This window comes from Anoplolepis gracilipes, chromosome 15, assembly GCF_047496725.1.
Source record: "Anoplolepis gracilipes chromosome 15, ASM4749672v1, whole genome shotgun sequence".
Lineage (NCBI taxonomy): Eukaryota > Metazoa > Arthropoda > Insecta > Hymenoptera > Formicidae > Anoplolepis > Anoplolepis gracilipes.
The window spans coordinates 3470952-3487854 of record NC_132984.1 but is presented as its reverse complement, the minus strand read 5'-3'; the positions used below and the strand labels follow the sequence as shown (position 1 = coordinate 3487854).

The window sequence follows — 16903 nt, the reverse complement described above, 5'->3', positions numbered from 1 at the left end:
ATATAAAATATGATATTTTCTTTTATATATAAGCGTAAGAGGGAAATGGAAAATTTATCTTTACATTTGCTCTTGATAAAATCTCCGATCGCGCGGTTGACTTGCCATTTTTAGCGATGCGGCGAACCACCGCTGCCGCGTTCCACCTTGTAAATAAACGTATGCGTCAAAAATGGACCAAGGATCTACATAGTGCAGCTCGTGCGTGTAAAATTGATCGGCAGGTAGGATTGTAAGTAAAAACTCTACGAAGTGAATTTCGATTATTATGAAGAAAAACACCCCGTGAAACGTGTTCGGCGAATTTTCAGGGGAAATTTCACGGAGAGATTCTCTTCTGCGTAATTAGATCCCCAATCTTCGAAATCAGAAATTCAATTAAATGGCCAAACTTGACTTTCAGAGACGTCACTTGAAGCTTTTTCCATTTATTTTTCAAACTTTTTCTTTTTTTTTTTTTTTTTATTTATTTTTTTTTTTTTTTTTATTTCCACTTTTCTGTTTCGGCCTACGAGACAACGGTTGAATTTACTGTCCACTTAAGACAGATATTTTTGTATGATCTCTTAATATTCTACATGTAATGGTCTTTCTCAATCATCGGTTCACCATTTGAAAATATTTATAAAATTTGGAAATATTTATAAAATTTTGACAAGTTAAACAGTTGCATCTTGATAAGCAGAGGCGAGTATAAATATTTCATATTACTTTCCCTTGTCGAGAACTGTGATTTCGAAGATTAGCGATTCGATTTCGCGTATGATGAATTTATCAGTCGGTCTTGTCTTCTTTCTTAATTTGCTTATCATTTTTGCGGTGTAAATAAAACGAGCGCCGGCGCGGCGGCGCTGGCTTGTAATTAATTAATTAATTAATTAGGCGCTCCCGCGCCTCTTTTATATAAATATTATACATATATGCATATATATATATATATATATGTATATTATATACGACTTAAGAACATTCCACCACGGCCGCGCGGTATTATTTTTCTGTATCCCTGTATCAATAAAAGCGCGATATAAATATTAAGGACGGACTTTAAGGGAATATACGACTGTATTAAAATTAAAGATCGAGATAACATTATTATTATCATCACATTCGCCACATTATCACGCCCATTTTTATGATTGTCGTTGTTAATATCATTACGATGATTACCTCGTCCTCAGTTCTCACTATAGTCATTGGTGCCCTTCGATTACGATTATTATTAATAATCATAACTATACATTGTACTTGTCGCTGTTATATACATACACATATATAAATATATAAATATATAAAAGAATATATATATACGAATGATATATATATATTAATTTAATAACAATAAAGAAAACGTGAAACACGTGATCTAGTTTGTATCACGGATCATTGATCCTTTCTCCAATAATGCATCATCGAACATTGAATCGAGCCGATCTACAGTACAGTTTTCTTTTAATATCCTTGTTTAATTTTATTTGAATGTTTGTATTTAATTTTTTAAACGCTCCTTATCTTTGTTTAATTTGATGTTAATATGTTCCAGGACTTTTTTGTTCATCATTATCAAATTGACACAGCTTCATCGAGTTTTTTAAAAATTAGTTCATTCGTAATAAGTTGCCACGACAAGGCCCATCGCGGCGAATTCCGGAGTCTCGATCACGTGGGTCGAATAAGTGTCAGTCTGAACGTCCCACAATTTGCTAAAACCGATATTCACGTCTTGTCCAAATTTCTGAACGATCGACATGATAATTACAACTTTGTATCTGGAAACAAGAAGAAAGGAATTGCTCGGATGAGAAATGGATTCCGCGCACATTTGCAAATGATTAATAATTATTCAAAATTTTTATATTATATACTAATTTAGAAAATTGAAATATATAATATATCAAAATATAATTATTAATTTCGCTCTCTAAGCTTGATAAATTAATTTGATTTTATTTGAATGTTCGTGAATTATTTCTGATTAAATTTGTGAAAAGGAGGAAAGAGAAATTTACAGATATAAATTTAAGATGCATATCATGATTCGTGATTGATTGTTTGATTGATGGATTACCGATCATAATATTTTCTGCCAATTTTGTCACGCACTTCTGCTGACATTTTTTGACAGATTCGCATACAAATCTCAGGATGATATTTTAAACCAGTTAAATAATTCTGCATCACATCGATCAATATTAAATCAACGGTTTCGCACTTGAAAAATTTGTAAGGCTCGAGACGGTAAGTATTTTGATATTTTGGAATCTGAAACAAATAATTTTCATTACTTTTTTTATATTTAATATATTGCATATATATATAACACGTCACCGTAATTAATATAGTAACTTTTTTTTTTTAATAAATTGAGTATATATAATATTTTTATTCCTTTATCATTATTTTTTATGTAATTAAATATAGAGTTGCACAAATAGTTACATATAAGATTTATGTTGAGGAATTTTATTTGAATTTAATTTGCAATACCTTGAAACCACCTTTGGCTATACGAAAGGATAAGCTACCCTTGTGTCCTGGTAAAAGAGATACGGTACTAAGATAGGCTTTTGATTGAACAGATTTACCAATTGCAGACCACCCTGGTTTCATTGTGGGTCGTGCTAACAATTAAAAATATTTTTAAGTTTTATAAATTGTTATCAATCATTATATTGATGTTTTATTATTACATATTGTTTATGCATCAAGATTTTTTATCTATTTTTTCAGTCCACTTTTAATTAATCAAGACTTACTTGTGCTCATGCTCTTTCAAAAGAATGCTTCTGTGTCTCTTTTGCAAAAAGATTGAAAAAAATTATATTTTAAAAATTGTATTATATACCGAACAGCAATGAATGTGAATTTTAAAAATTCTATTTAAACTTTTAGCCTTTTAAAGTTATTTATTTCGTCGCCTATCACAGCTTTATAATTTTTTTATTGTTACAAAGACAGTGTTTTTTTTTCTCGTAAAGTTATATTTTTGTATTCGAATATTTTCATGTGTGTACAAAGTATAGTAATTTTTAGTGTGTACAATGCAAAAAAATAGAATAGAGGAATGAATCGCTGTCGACGATCTTGATTGGCTACGCCATGTTTGAAGACTTTGAGAGCCTCCAATCATGACGCGAACATAGTGTTCTCATTTGGTCACTCGCATTTTGCGCGCGAAATACAAATCATCATCAGCTACATTTTTAAAAATTCTTTTATATTATTTAATATTATTTATATTATTTATTACGATGTTATTATTTTACAAATTCTTTTTATTCTTTTTCAAATTCTTTAATTCAAAGCTATATATGTACACATTACATAATGTAAATAACGATTATATAAACTCATTATTGTTATTATTATTGTTATTATTAATGTTTATATTAATTATTAACTTTTGTAATATGATTGGAACGGCTATAACTATTATAGTAATTAATTATAAAAGCTTCAAAGTAATGTATATTAAATTTTATATTACGTACTTGAAAAAACTTATATATTCTCATACTTTTCATGATTTTTATAACGAGTGCTATTACACTCTTTTACAAAACAATAAACTGGCATATTTAATTTTATTCGCAATTTATACCTATTATCTCCCTTTAAATTACAAGCATAAACTGTATCTAATTTTTAGTTCTTGGTCACTGATGGCGCTTTTATTTGACAACCAATCTGAATCATACTTATAGTCAAAGGCCAAAGGTTTAAAAACAAAAATGCATATCTTGTGTTCTTGTGATTTATGGCCAAATGACGGATTCGTACGCAATCTTGAGCAGTACGTTTGTTGACTCGTCCTTTATCAGATACTCCTCGTTTCTTGTCACGTGACCGATTTTATACCGAGGACAAGCGGTGCTGAAACTGGGTCTGAACTGGCTTTCTACGATAACGTTTGGACACCTGATAAATAAATAAGAATGAGCGATGATGATCGAGACATTGACATCGAAAGCGATGTAAGTAGGATTAGATTTTTGGGCGAGGTGGTTTTTTAACCAAACTCGTGTATTTTCTTTCTCAGGATGGCGAGGATTCGGATTCCAGACTACGGCATTCCAACAACACGCAGTATTTTTCTCAGGTGAAACGTCACGATCGATCTTCCAATTCACCGTAATTGGAATTTTTAGGCGTTTTTCAGCAACCACCACAGGCGACACAGTGTCCATTAGCGTGAAGAGAGAACATGTCAGTGTGTTTCGCTCACACTAGTGGACACTGTGTTACTACACTGTGTTTTTGCTAGAAAGTTCCCTTTGCTAGCCCCGCGAAGAAGAAGCTTTTCATCACGTGATATTTTTTGCGTTCGATATTTTTGCATTATGATTAGCAGCCAATCAAATTTCTATCCAATGAAATTTATATTGTAGATGCAGCAGGTTTTTTTCACAAAGTACTACTCTGATTTCTCTCTATCCTATTCGATGCTCCTGTGTTCTTTCACATGGCTTTTATGAGCTACATTTTGTTTAAATTTTGTTGAGACACTTGCTATTTGTTTTAATTGTATCAACTGTGTTATGGTTCGATCAGCGTATTGAAGAAGATCCTAAAGTGGGGGTCGAAACATATATTACATATGGGAGAGGCTTAAATTATGAGTCTACTAAAATAATGCAGTTACTTATTTCATGAATTTATTAGCGTATTGAAGAGGATCCTAAAGTGGGGGTCGAAACATATATTACATATGGGAGAGGCTTGAATTATATGAGTCTACTAAAATAATGCAGTTACTTATTTCATGAATTAGACTCACATAATTATCATAACTGTTATTTCTTCCATGCATTTATTAGACTCAAATAATAACGAGCTTTTTTTAAGGTTTTTTTACTTAGATTTTTATTTGATTTATTATCACTAAGCTTGTGTATCTATTAAATTGTTTTTAAATTTGTTAAACTTTGTTAGATTTCTTAGTTTACTTTTTTAGCTTAAGAGATGAAAAAGATGTTTGTTATATCATGTTTGTTTATTCTGTGTAACATTAGGCAGAAAAAAGAGCACACCACAATGCTTTGGAGCGGAAAAGACGGGACCATATCAAAGATAGCTTCTCAAGTCTTAGAGATTCGGTACCATTTCTACAAGGAGAGAAAGTTGCAAGCAGGGCTCAAATCCTGAAGAAAGCAGCAGATTACATTCAATTCATGCGACGCAAGAACGCTACCAATCAGCAAGCCATAGATGATCTCAAGAGACAAAATAATCTTCTGGAATCTCAAAGTAGGTATCTTTTTATTACAGTTGTTAAATTACAAAGAATTGTAATTTATTTTCAATTATGGATATTATCGATAGAGATATTGAAATATCAGAACGAGTTTTCAAATTCAATAAAGAAAAAATTTGCCAAAAACAATAAATCTATTTATAAAGATATTTCAAATTTGTTTGAAATTAATATAATGATAGTTTAGAGTTCACAAAAAGCTTTTTTCTTTCAATTATTAGCTCTCAAAAACTCGATATATTTTAAAAAAGTTATTTCAGATTCATTAAAGGATCCATATCTTTTTTTTGCTATTTAACAGATACTACTTTCAATAATTTAGGCAATTATTTTTCAAGACAAGTCAATGTTCAGATATCGATACAGTATTAGAATATACAAGAATATATAATACATCTTCTATTATGAAAATCATTATTGTGATTGCAGAAAAATCGCGAATGAATTTTTACTCGATCGGTTTATTTCTGTAGTTCGTTCGTTAGAAAAGGCCAAAATTACCGGCAACTTCGCTGGTGAGACATGCGAGGTAACCAAGTCTGAATCAGTGAGCTACAACGACACCGAGTCGGAGTCTTCTGACAGCGAGACAGGCCGAGCAATTCGGCAACCAAAGAAGTTGAAGGTCACTGGCATCCATCATTGACGACGATGTGTTTTCCCATGTCTTTGATACCTTATTTTTGTATGCCGATCATCTCTTATTTGATAAACACTTCATTGTATATTAAACTATATTGTGCGCTATATAGGTAGATATATATATATATATATATATATATGTATTATATATAAAAGTGATTTACATTATACATCCTGTTATATAGATGACTGCAAAGAACACGACCGCATGTCGACATGTCCAACAAAGACTTATAATCAATCACACAAGTTATAGATATAAAATTTAGTGTGAAGAATGTATACAGATTCCATTTGATTTTCCACTTTCTATTTTCCTGCATAAGATATGAATTATCTTATGATATTTGCAATATATGTTTTGCAATGTATGTACATATAATATACAAATATTTATTAAGAGACGATATTATATACCAATATCAATAAAAATTGACAAATAAATTTGTCGATAGTATATTATCGATTGCACTTTGCATCGGTGCAATTGATTTTGTCTCTTTTCAAATCTAATATTTGTAATTATTATCAGTTCAGATTAATTACATGTTACATAATCATTTTGTTTATCGCTAATGATTGCCAAATATTATCGCAAGTATGCTACAATACTATACTGATATCAAAAGATTTTTTTTTTTTTTTTTTTTTTTTTTTTACTAAAATCATTGATGTTACTTTGAGTATCATGTTTTTTTATGGTCATTGCAGTGAGATTATTTTTCTTTCTCTTTCTTTTTATTGTTTATTCCTCTTACAGCAAGCTTACATTTTTATCAAAAAAATTTTATTCAACCATCTACATCTCCGAAAATCAAAAGTGCGTTTGCTGACATTGGATTGAGCAGTCTAGGAATTTATTGTATATATATTTTAATATTTGAAATTATGTAAAATTTTATTGCATTAAAATAATTATTCGAAGAACAATTTCTAGAAAACGTTGATTAAATTGAAAGGATAAATTGAGCAAAAAAAAAAAAAAAAAAAAAAAAAAGATTTATATTATAATGAATATTTTTATATTGAATTACAGTATTTCAGAATCTGCTAAATTTATCAAAATTTGTGAGCGCATGTTATTAGAGATGTATAGATGTAATACTAAAAGAGAGTAAAATTTTGAATTGTACAAGTGACATCAGAATATAAATTACAATCAGAAGAGAGGAGTGTAACCAGTACGTGTGTTCGCGTGATGGCGCAAAATTATTGCGGGAAATTTTATAAATATGACGACATAGAGATGAAAGATTGAAGTATCATTAAATTTATTTAGGTACGAGTTATTTTACAAACAGGAAATGACACGCGATCCTAGAATCCTGTTCTTCGCTTAAAGAATTTACTAAGATGAAAAGCAGACTTGCGATGTGTATATCGACTGCCAAAAAAATCCTAGATGCGACCAGCAAATGTGCCCGCTTCAACCTGTCCATCCCATTTCTCTACCCAGGCGTGTGGACACATCGATCTGTAAACTCTCTTAAAATACCGGCAGGCCTCGTATTCTTCATTGTGCTTCTTCTTGCATCGGTGGAAGTCTACGTAGCTCTGGTAACAGTATCTATAGATCATTACGTTCAATTACACATACTATTCTGATTAAGAGCCAAATAGTGTATTTATTTTCTCTGTCTTTATGCACAGGTTTTTCTACACATATATTTGGCACTGTGTTTCTGATAAAAATATTGAAGAAAATCTAATTAAATAATGCAACAATATATCTCGGTTATATTCTTTGATTATTCTATTGCATCTGCACGTTTTTTCATAATCTATATATATATACTACCTTCCCTAAATAAAATAATTTATAAAATAATAAATTAAAGATATAAACAATCTTTCTTAAATCTTAATGTACAGTAAGTCTAATGTATTTATGATGGATGAGCCATTTTAATATAATTAAAAAAAACATGAGAAAAATTAATATGAAAATATGTTAATTATATTGCACTTTATTATAAAAGAATCAGTGTTTCTTCGATGCAAAATAAAAAGGGAATCCTGTTACATTTTTGACATATAAGTATTGGTATTAATTACAAGTTCGCTTTTTTTATTCTTACCTGTTTTGATTTTGATTGGGAAACCTAGGATCGAACGGCGCAGTTTGCAATGTTTCCGGTGTGAGATCCGGGAGTTTCGTCATGCTTGCAGCAATATAGGACACTGCTTAACAAGTCATAAATTATTTAATCTCTATATCTTAGCACAGACTCTCTCGCGGGTTGTATATTTCAACTCCTCTCTTCCTCTCTCTATCCTCTTTTTGCCCATTTAAAGGTAAATTCTACGTTTCTCTCTCGCTCTCGTCCATTCGTCTCTCAAAGCACACGCGACACTATATCACAAATGAGTTCGCTTCTCTCGGCCACTTTTCCCTTCACCGTCATATCTGTTCTGTTTCAGAAAGATTCTTACAGAATTCTTACAGACATCTCATGTCGCTGAACTTGAATGAAACATGAAGCTCGCGGTGAAACGAAACAAAAGATGCCTCCAGAAGCGGTATTTGTTCCACGATTTTCTTAAGGATAAAACTACAGTATCTTATAGAAGAAAGTTAATGAGCCAAGTATGTAAGATGTAAGTGTAAAGAAAAAAAGAGACGACGCGAAATGTCCAAGTTATTTAACTAACGGTCGCGTGTTGTCCTCCTCTTGGCAGCAAACCTCCCGATATTTTTTCACCTCCGCCATGTACAACGACCACGCGTCCTTCGGCTGCTCCACCGTCTGTTCTGTCTTTGGTTTCGCCACCATGCCGGTCTTTAAAATTCTGCCGCCTCTTCTCTTGCCTACCATCAACGGCGGAGGTACTACAGGCTTCTCCTCTAACACAGAGGAGGTGGTGGGCTTCTGTGCCGCAGGCTGCATTTGTTCCTGCATCTTCTTGAACATTTCCATGAAACTACCGTCGTTCTTGAAGGCATTCGGTGGCGGAACAACAGTCGCCGTCTGATGCATCGCCGTCCCCCCCGCTCCCTCACCGTGTTCCTCCAAGGCGTCTGATTCGTACGAAGGTGCTCTGTTCGTGTGATGCCTGCGGCTCTCCCTGTACCTGTGTCTGTCCCTGCTGCGATTACGACTGCGACTTCGTCTCTTGTCCCTCGACCGTGATCTGCCGCGCGACCTCGACCGCGATCTGTCTCTTCTGGAATATTTGCGCGATCTATCTCTGTCACGATCGCGGTCCTTGTCGCTGGACCTGGACCGTCTGTGGGAGCGTACCGGGGACGATCTGGAGCCGCTTCGACGGCGCTTGCGTCGTTCCTGGAGCGGCGAGTTGTTCCGCGAGGATCTACTGCTCCGGTGATGGTCGATGCTTGGCGAAGGCGAACGCCGCGAGCTGACTCTGCTCTTGTGGTTGTCGTGTGTCGTACTGTAACTTGTGCTATACATAGGAGGCGAAGGCGGAGCAGGTGGCGATTCAGTATTCGACCTGGCGCTGCGTTCGTACCGCTTTGAGTCCATCACGATGCCGGGCCAAAGGACTGAAGGACGGACACCTATAAGGATAGAAACTGCCTTCCATAAGTTACACGGCTCATTCCAGATCTTCGCGCCTTCATCTTGGGCTTTTTAAATGTGTGTATTCGCGAAAAAGAGAGAGAGAGTGAGAGAGAGAGAGAGAGACAGGCGGACTTAGAGCGAGAGAGTATAATGTAGTCCGGTAGATCAAATCAAACCAATAAAAGGTAATTGATAGACAGCGAGAAAGAGAGGACGCTCACTAATGAATTAAGGGCATTGCCTGCAAACACCAAGCTGCGACTTATCAGATTTACAATCTCTACAATCGTTACAAGAGGACACAGCATGGTGATTGCAACTGTTTGGCAGTGTGTCTCGAGGCAAGAAGGAACGTATCTCAAAAGAGAGAGACAAAAAGCAGCTCTTTGCTTCATACATAATATCCATTCTTTTACAACACCACAGATGTAAGTCTTTAAAAATGCAAAGACAATCGAAGCTAGAAAGAGATTTGCTTTTTTTTTTTTTTTTTTTTTTTTTTTTTAATATTAAATCAAACCCTATGTTGCCAGGTAATCTCGGGAATTCCTCATCCCTGAGGAGATCGACAGAAGGATGGAAGGTGAGGGGGTGAAAAAAAACTCGCTCAGCGGATCAAAAAAACGAGGAGGATGACGACGTTTCCGAAGGATCGGGATTTCGGATATCGGATATGAAGAGAGGAAGGTAGAAGCAAACGCGAGAGCCGTCTCTTGGATGACTTCCCTCGAGATCTACTACCGGGGATAGCGATACCCTCCTGTCTGTCCCGCGCGTGCGGATACGACAATCGTCTCGTCGGGCGCGTCTCGCTGGACCGCCTAGTAAATAACGCTAATTTATCTGTATGCGTAATACCTTGATCAGCCGTGCGGTTGGAAACAAAATGGCCACTAAGAAACACCGCGCCAGACGACGACTACGTTACGTCATGCACCTTGACGAGCGATCTGCTTGTCCTACTCGCTCCGCCGCGAACGTTGCCGCGCATATAGAGAGGCGTCCCACGTCTGACAGATCGTTTGACAGATGACCGCCGATTGGCTGGACAAAAACCCGGTCGTCCAATCCGCGGTCTTTGACATCGATTTCAGTGTCGCTCTTCCGAAATACGCTCGCAGTGCTGACAATCTACAATATACGTGACGTTAACTATAAATTTTCAGCACTGTAAACGCGTGTAAGTACATTTCGGACCGCAGTCTAGAATTATTCGAGAAAAAAAGCGAAAGAATTGTGTATATTATATTTTATCATAAATATATTTAAATTCGTTTGAGAAAATTTCTAATTTGCGACGAAATTCAGAGCAGAATTCCATTTATATTCTTATGTGTATTGGTATGTATACTGAAAACATTTGGACAAAATATACATATATATATACATTTTTAAAAAACGCATGAAAATACACATGTACATCTCAAGATATATATGAGACGCATAAATTATGGATAGAATTTTTATTTTGTGCTTTCGTCTCTGAATTGTGAAATTTTCAAAAATTGATGATAATTAGTCTGAATAATCTCCTTGTGTATATATATATATATATATATGTAATAGCGACAAATCTTTTTATCGACATCTACAACGATATAGTTGATAATTTGTGCAGAAGATGACAGCAAAATGTTGTTACATATTTAAAATTATATATATATATTTTTTTTTCTTTTTTTTCTTTTTTAATGTACATGTATGTATACATATATACCCTTTTCTCCTAAATAAATATTATATTATTTCAGCGTTATATAATATCTGAATCACATTAGCGATTGGTGATTACGTCTGCGTTCGCATTTGATTGGTCTCTTGACCAATCAAAAAGTAGCTGCTGTACGATTTACGCAGCGAACTCTTCACTGGATTCATGATTATTAATAACTATTTTTCAAATATGATTCGGGCACAAGTGCTGTGTTTTAGGTATGTACAGTTGTTTACGAATTCAAGTTTATCAATTTGTAATCTCTTGTTTAATACTTATATTGCATAAAAACATCACGGAGAGCTTATTATTCATATGAGTATCACGTTTCGTTCACAATATTAACAAAATATTAATTATAAAAGGGTGACACATTCTTTTGACTTTAATTAAACATATCGGAAAGATATCTGTATCTGTCGATAATTTTGTTTTAAATCCTTTATAAAAGTGAGGTGCAAAAATATGATACGCAATAAGTTAACCCGTCAAAGTCAATATTAATTAGTTTTTAATTGATATAACATAAAAAATGTACATAAAAAATGTACATAAAATTAAATTAGAGGAATCTCAAATATATGGTCTCTATTTCTTTTTAAAATGTGTTTACGTGATTTTTTGAAATTACATAACTAAGTTAATTATTTTTATTTTTTGTTTAAATAAATTTCTAGAAATATAAAAAAGAGAAAAGAAATTATTGTACTTAAATTATAATATTTTTGTTCAATTTTATACATATAATCATTAATACTACCGTATCGGTTGCGTTTATGCATTTATATATTATATATGTGTGATGACTATGATAAGTTCACTCTACTAATCAATTCACACAGACATTGCAAAAACATTAATTCGTATGTGTAGAAATTCATGTATATGTATTATCTCAATCTATATTTCTTTTCAGAAGATTCAATTTTTTGATAATTTCGTAGAGATGTTTAAAATCTGAACAGTTTCTGTACAAGGTTGTATTATGGAATTTACAATTTTGATATTTTTGCATCTTTAATATTAATTAGTTTCAATAGATAAATATCAAATTAATTTTTTAAATTTATTCAGGATATAGAATAATATCAACATAATTAATATGAAAAAAATTAATACAATGAAAAGTTCATGAGAGAATAAAAGTCTCTTCAAAACTAGATATAATTGAAATATTTTTAAAACTGCAAATAAAGAAATTAAATAACTTTATTTAGAAGAGGAATAACTCATTAACATTATTAAATGACAGTTTAATTTATTTCTCTAAATAAAAATATAACTTTTACACTTACAATTTTTTTTTCGTACGAAAAAAATAAAAGTTAATTATTTTTAATTTGTATATCACACACTATTTCCTTTTCTCTATTAGTAATACATTAATATTTATAATACGCAATGCAGTCGTATTACATATTTAGATAAAATATAGTAATACAAAATTTACTGCATAATTAAACGATTTCTTTCCAGGCCCCACAGTCACAATGTAAAAATAACGCTCCAGCTATTATGACCCGGCATTAAAATCTCCTGACGTCACATCTCTTCCCGGCATCGATATTACTTTCCGATGATGCCAGTAAACTACCTGGTTCTTCAATCATCCTTATAAGTGAGCTTACTAAATTTGGTACGTACATTTATATGCATTTCACATATGATAGTTAATTATTTAAAAGTAGCACTTAGCTCAGTCTCTTTCCCATCGGCTACTTTTTGGCGAAGCAGATTTTTAAAGTATCCAATTATTAATTGAAAATGTAAATATGCGACGAGTCTCTATCTCTCTCTCTCTCTCTCTCTCTCTCTCTCTCTAGTAATTTTTTTATTTCTTTAAATAATATTTATATTGCGAAAGGTTTCTCTAATGCATTAATGTTCATGCAAAAAAATCTCTTCTGAAAAAGATTAAAAATGTTTTTTAAACAAACGACATAGAATTTAATTAATGTAAAAAATCACGTGTCCTAAAATTCAATATTATATCTTTTAAATTAAAAATAAAATTTACACCTTTCTTTAAAAGAGTCATTGCATTGGCACGTAAAAATACTATGTTGGTATTACGGGAATCGCGGAAGTTATTGTTTTGTAACATGGAGAGAGAGAGAGAGAGAGAGAGAAAGAGAGAGAGAGAGAGAGAGAGAGAGAGAGCAATGGAGCAATTTCATCACGACGATGCGACGTGGAATCTCTCTCTCTCTCTCTCTCTCTTTCTCTCTCTCTCTTTCTTCTCGTCTCTCTCTCTCTTTCTCTCTTTTCGCGCGATAGTCCTTGAGGTTCTCCAAACCGAGGAAAGAGGAGGGAATCGTGCACCAAGCTCCACACGCGTTGTATGCGAGTTTTGACCTTGTGGCATTTGGTACCTGTCCGTACCAGTCGACGCGCATACACAACTCCACACCCAATCCCACAAGCGCGCGAGCAAAATAACTAAGTATACCATCTCCTTCCCTCATTCGAATCCGTCTCCCGCTCCCTCTCTCTCTCTCTCTCTCTCTCTCTTCCCCTCTCTCGCTCGCATCTCTCTTCTTCCTTCTCACCTTTCCTCTATCCGCTCGCTCACGCAACTCGCGCGCACGCGTACATCGCCGGGTCTTAAAGGCGATGTAACGGGGACGTCAACTACACGACGCGATAATGACGAAGTTGATATCGCGCGTCGCAAACCTTTGAGTCTTGACCTTTTGATTTCACTGAGGACATTGATTTTGCGTGTCCTCCGAAAAATTACCTGTTCCGGTTTTTTCGTATAGCATATTATATATAAATATGCAATATTTAATTAAGTTAAAAATTGTGAGTTGTTGACCGCAGTTTAATATGCGAAATAGACATTTTTTTATATTTAGTTTCTCTTTTTAAAAAATATTTATTCTTCTCTTTTTCTTTTCGATTAATAATGCCCCTTGTATTTTGACAGTTTTTATGTTGACAATCGAACGAATATAAGACTGATAGAGCAAAATCGAGAATATAAATAAGACAATCTCTTCTTGAGTAAAGTATATTAAAAAAAGCATAACTGTATCTGTAAGTAAAGTACATCGAAAGAAATCTAACTGTATCTACATATGTAAGAAAATACATAATAAAATATTTATGGAGAGAGAGAGAGTACTTAAGAAATACTTTGGATAATATGTATATAAGTATAGCAAATTTAAAGATTTGATATTTTAATAAAGAATGGAGGAGGTTGTCTTTTATTGCAAATTCAAAATAATAAATATTTTGATTAATAGGCTGATTGACAATTGCTAGGCAACAATTTTTTTCATAAAACAATACAACTCTAACATTTTTTAATCAGTACATATAAAATCTCAAATAACAATCAAAACAAATTTGTTTATAATGAAAGTCACCTACAAAAAGTATTATTAATCAGGATATATTTTTTGAAAAAATATCGAAAACCTGGAATTCTTTTGCATTGGGAGAAATCAAGGAATTCTCATGAAATTTTATTGACACAGAGAATTTAAAAAAAAATTCTCTCTTTGATAATTTTGTTCTTGTACTGTAAATTATAAATATGTATCTATTTTTGTTTATATATTCAATGTCTTAACAAAATATTTAATATTCAGTACATATTCTTTATCTATTCTTTATTTAAAATGTTATAAAAGTAATTTTTATCTTAACGAAAGCTATTCAGTTTTTTTCAGTTTTTTACATTTGTAAATTTAGCACTTGAAACTTAAGTGTTTAAGCTTTGTGTTTTCCTTCTTATGAGTGAAAAGTATTAGAAAATACATACAAAAAAATTTACTTTAGGAAATTATTTTACAACTAGAAAATTTATTTAAAAAAAAATCCTTATTCTCTTTACCCAGAGTTTTGAATAAAAATACCTGGAAGATCAGGGAATTTTTTTACCAGACTTGAGTAGACATCTTTCGTTTATAACTCAAAATATATTAATTTCTTGGTACTTATTTTGTTAAAAAAAAATCAACTTTACATTTTTTAGAAAGTAGATGAAAAATCGCTTGATATAAAATGTAAACCTTCATGTTTAAGATATCTCTATGTATCGACGCGATTATGATTCTGCTGAATCCTGCTGGGAAGATCAACGGAGAGGCGGAATCTCTAGCCCAATTCGGAGAGGTCTGAATATCTTGATGTCTGGGAGTATAGGTGGAGAGACGTCTTTCGGTCACCGCATGACACCGCGCGAGCCGGGCGTATTTACGTCGCGGGACAATGGAAAAGGTCGCGTCGCAGCAACGGCTGTGGCATTTGCAGCGTTCGTCGCTAATAAACGTATTCGCGAGAAAATGCGCAACGTATATTGGGCTCTGCCATAGTTGTGGGCCCCTCTGCGACGAATGGAATTCCCCGCGAAGGAACAGTGTCTGTTACGTTCATCTCGATGGCATTTCAGCACACATAGCTGTACGATTAATCAAACAACCCTAATTCGCTCGCGCGTAAAGGATATATATTATGTGTGCATATTATTTTCATTATTTCAATCACGAAAGCCTAGATCGATGATTAACATTTTTTGAAGACGATAAATATGATGGAAATGCATATGATGTTCTGGAAAAATAATTCTATGATACTTACAAGGAATAGAATAGAAATATAAGAATTTAAAAATATAAATAATAATTTGAGTATCTGCAAATGTCAAAAGTCTAGCGAAATCATGCAAACGGCAAGATATTTTATTAATGACGAGAATTACATGTCTATAATGCTTGTATAAAAGGCATCGCAAGTACTTGTTCATATTTACAATTCATTATCATATATTACGTATAAAATTCTAAGCTGCATTCCTTTACATTTTCTGCATTTTTGATGTAATACAAACGTGATGATATTCAGATTAGGAAAGAGAAAAAAAGAAGAAAAATTTAAACGGATGTATAAACGACGTTTTTTATTAATATTTTTTGATTTTACGATTGTAATCATAAGTTTCTGGAACTCTTGATTCTTAAATTCAACGCGACGACATCCGGATACGCGATAAACGTCAATTAAGCCAGTTTGTCTGAAAAGACGCTTCGTCAGACAGCAAGGTTAATCAACGATTTCCCACATGTTTGCCCGACCAGATTTAAAAACTGTCATCGGACACGGACATATCATACGGATCGTCGCGTTTTTTATCGTCGCAATTGCTTATAAACTCTTAATGAAGAGTCCATCTTCTCAAGGTGGGAGGCGGAAGAGCGGCAATTTTCAGTTACGTCGTGGAATTTTCCAAATTTGCGTACCGATATGTGCGAACAATTCGACGTAAAGCTCTCCGAGAGAATTCGAGAAACCAGAGAGTCGTGACGCAAGTCGGGAATAATAGCCGCCGTCAATAATTTGTCGTGAATTGACAGGAAATGATATGCATACGATGAATCGCGTAGATATAAAACGACAAAAAAAAAATATCCCGAAGATTTAACAATATTTTAATATTAAATTTATATTATTTAAATTGTAGTAATATATTTAAAGATTTTTCAATCACGTTGCGAAATAAAGGAACGGCACATTAAACGCTTTTCGCCGTCCTCGTGTGAAAAGTTTCCACGGAAACTGTTCTTTTCTTTGATGCATAATCGCATAAAACGCGCCGCTCGAATTAGGACTGGGCCTATGAAAAAGACCCTCCCGACTTTCGTTTCGCACGCTTAAACTCACGACTGTTTGCAATTTCCTGGTTTGATTAATTTTCAAGACGAAGATTAATTTACTAGAATTCTCTTTCTAAATCATTACTATTTATAATTATATTTGTAA

At 33.3% G+C, this 16903-nt stretch overlaps 3 protein-coding genes and 1 long non-coding RNA gene across 8 annotated transcripts; 2 read left to right on the top strand and 2 right to left on the bottom strand.

The window, feature by feature from the left end:
• Positions 1–1603: 1603 nt before the first annotated feature.
• LOC140674163 (dynein light chain Tctex-type 5-like) lies at positions 1604–2766 on the bottom strand. Its single transcript, XM_072907542.1, has 4 exons — positions 2757–2766; positions 2488–2621; positions 2069–2262; positions 1604–1769 (listed from the first exon to the last, which is right to left on the bottom strand). Exons 1-4 carry the CDS (start codon positions 2764–2766, stop codon positions 1604–1606), a joined length of 504 nt encoding a protein of 167 aa, XP_072763643.1.
• A 1002-nt stretch (positions 2767–3768) lies between these two features.
• On the top strand, positions 3769–6178 carry Max (MYC associated factor X). 2 transcript variants are annotated; one of them, XM_072907029.1, is made up of 4 exons: positions 3772–3974; positions 4040–4099; positions 5013–5247; positions 5728–6178. In XM_072907029.1, exons 1-4 carry the CDS (start codon positions 3936–3938, stop codon positions 5898–5900), a joined length of 507 nt encoding a protein of 168 aa, XP_072763130.1. In that variant the 5' UTR covers positions 3772–3935; the 3' UTR covers positions 5901–6178. The 2 variants fall into 2 exon arrangements, with proteins under 2 accessions (XP_072763131.1, XP_072763130.1); XM_072907030.1 differs by lacking the exon at positions 4040–4099 and having other exon boundaries at positions 3769–3974.
• A 972-nt stretch (positions 6179–7150) lies between these two features.
• LOC140673828 (cytochrome c oxidase subunit 6B2) lies at positions 7151–10404 on the bottom strand. 4 transcript variants are annotated; one of them, XM_072907028.1, is made up of 3 exons: positions 10279–10404; positions 7975–8080; positions 7151–7463 (listed from the first exon to the last, which is right to left on the bottom strand). In XM_072907028.1, exons 2-3 carry the CDS (start codon positions 8055–8057, stop codon positions 7295–7297), a joined length of 252 nt encoding a protein of 83 aa, XP_072763129.1. In that variant the 5' UTR covers positions 8058–8080; positions 10279–10404; the 3' UTR covers positions 7151–7294. The 4 variants fall into 4 exon arrangements, with proteins under 4 accessions (XP_072763129.1, XP_072763128.1, XP_072763126.1 ...); XM_072907027.1 differs by having other exon boundaries at positions 7975–8077; XM_072907025.1 differs by lacking the exons at positions 7151–7463; positions 7975–8080 and adding an exon at positions 8087–9431.
• Positions 10405–10567: 163 nt separating this feature from the next.
• Positions 10568–12836, top strand: LOC140674212 (uncharacterized). Its single transcript, XR_012048167.1, has 3 exons — positions 10568–10761; positions 11172–11352; positions 12611–12836. It is a non-coding gene; the product is annotated as an uncharacterized lncRNA (long non-coding RNA).
• Positions 12837–16903: the final 4067 nt, after the last annotated feature.

Excerpts from the sequence above, each read along its gene's own strand:
- LOC140673828 (XM_072907025.1), bottom strand. The coding sequence starts at position 9,381 with ATGGACTCAAAGCGGTACGAACGCAGCGCCAGGTCGAATACTGAATCG.
- Max (XM_072907029.1), top strand. The coding sequence starts at position 3,936 with ATGAGCGATGATGATCGAGACATTGACATCGAAAGCGAT. Across the intron at positions 3,975-4,039 it reads ACATTGACATCGAAAGCGAT|GATGGCGAGGATTCGGATTC; the intron begins GTAAGTAGGATT and ends TTTCTTTCTCAG. Across the intron at positions 4,100-5,012 it reads ACACGCAGTATTTTTCTCAG|GCAGAAAAAAGAGCACACCA; the intron begins GTGAAACGTCAC and ends GTGTAACATTAG.
- LOC140674163 (XM_072907542.1), bottom strand. Across the intron at positions 2,263-2,487 it reads TAGCCAAAGGTGGTTTCAAG|ATTCCAAAATATCAAAATAC; the intron begins GTATTGCAAATT and ends TATTTGTTTCAG. Across the intron at positions 1,770-2,068 it reads GGCAGAAAATATTATGATCG|ATACAAAGTTGTAATTATCA; the intron begins GTAATCCATCAA and ends TCTTGTTTCCAG.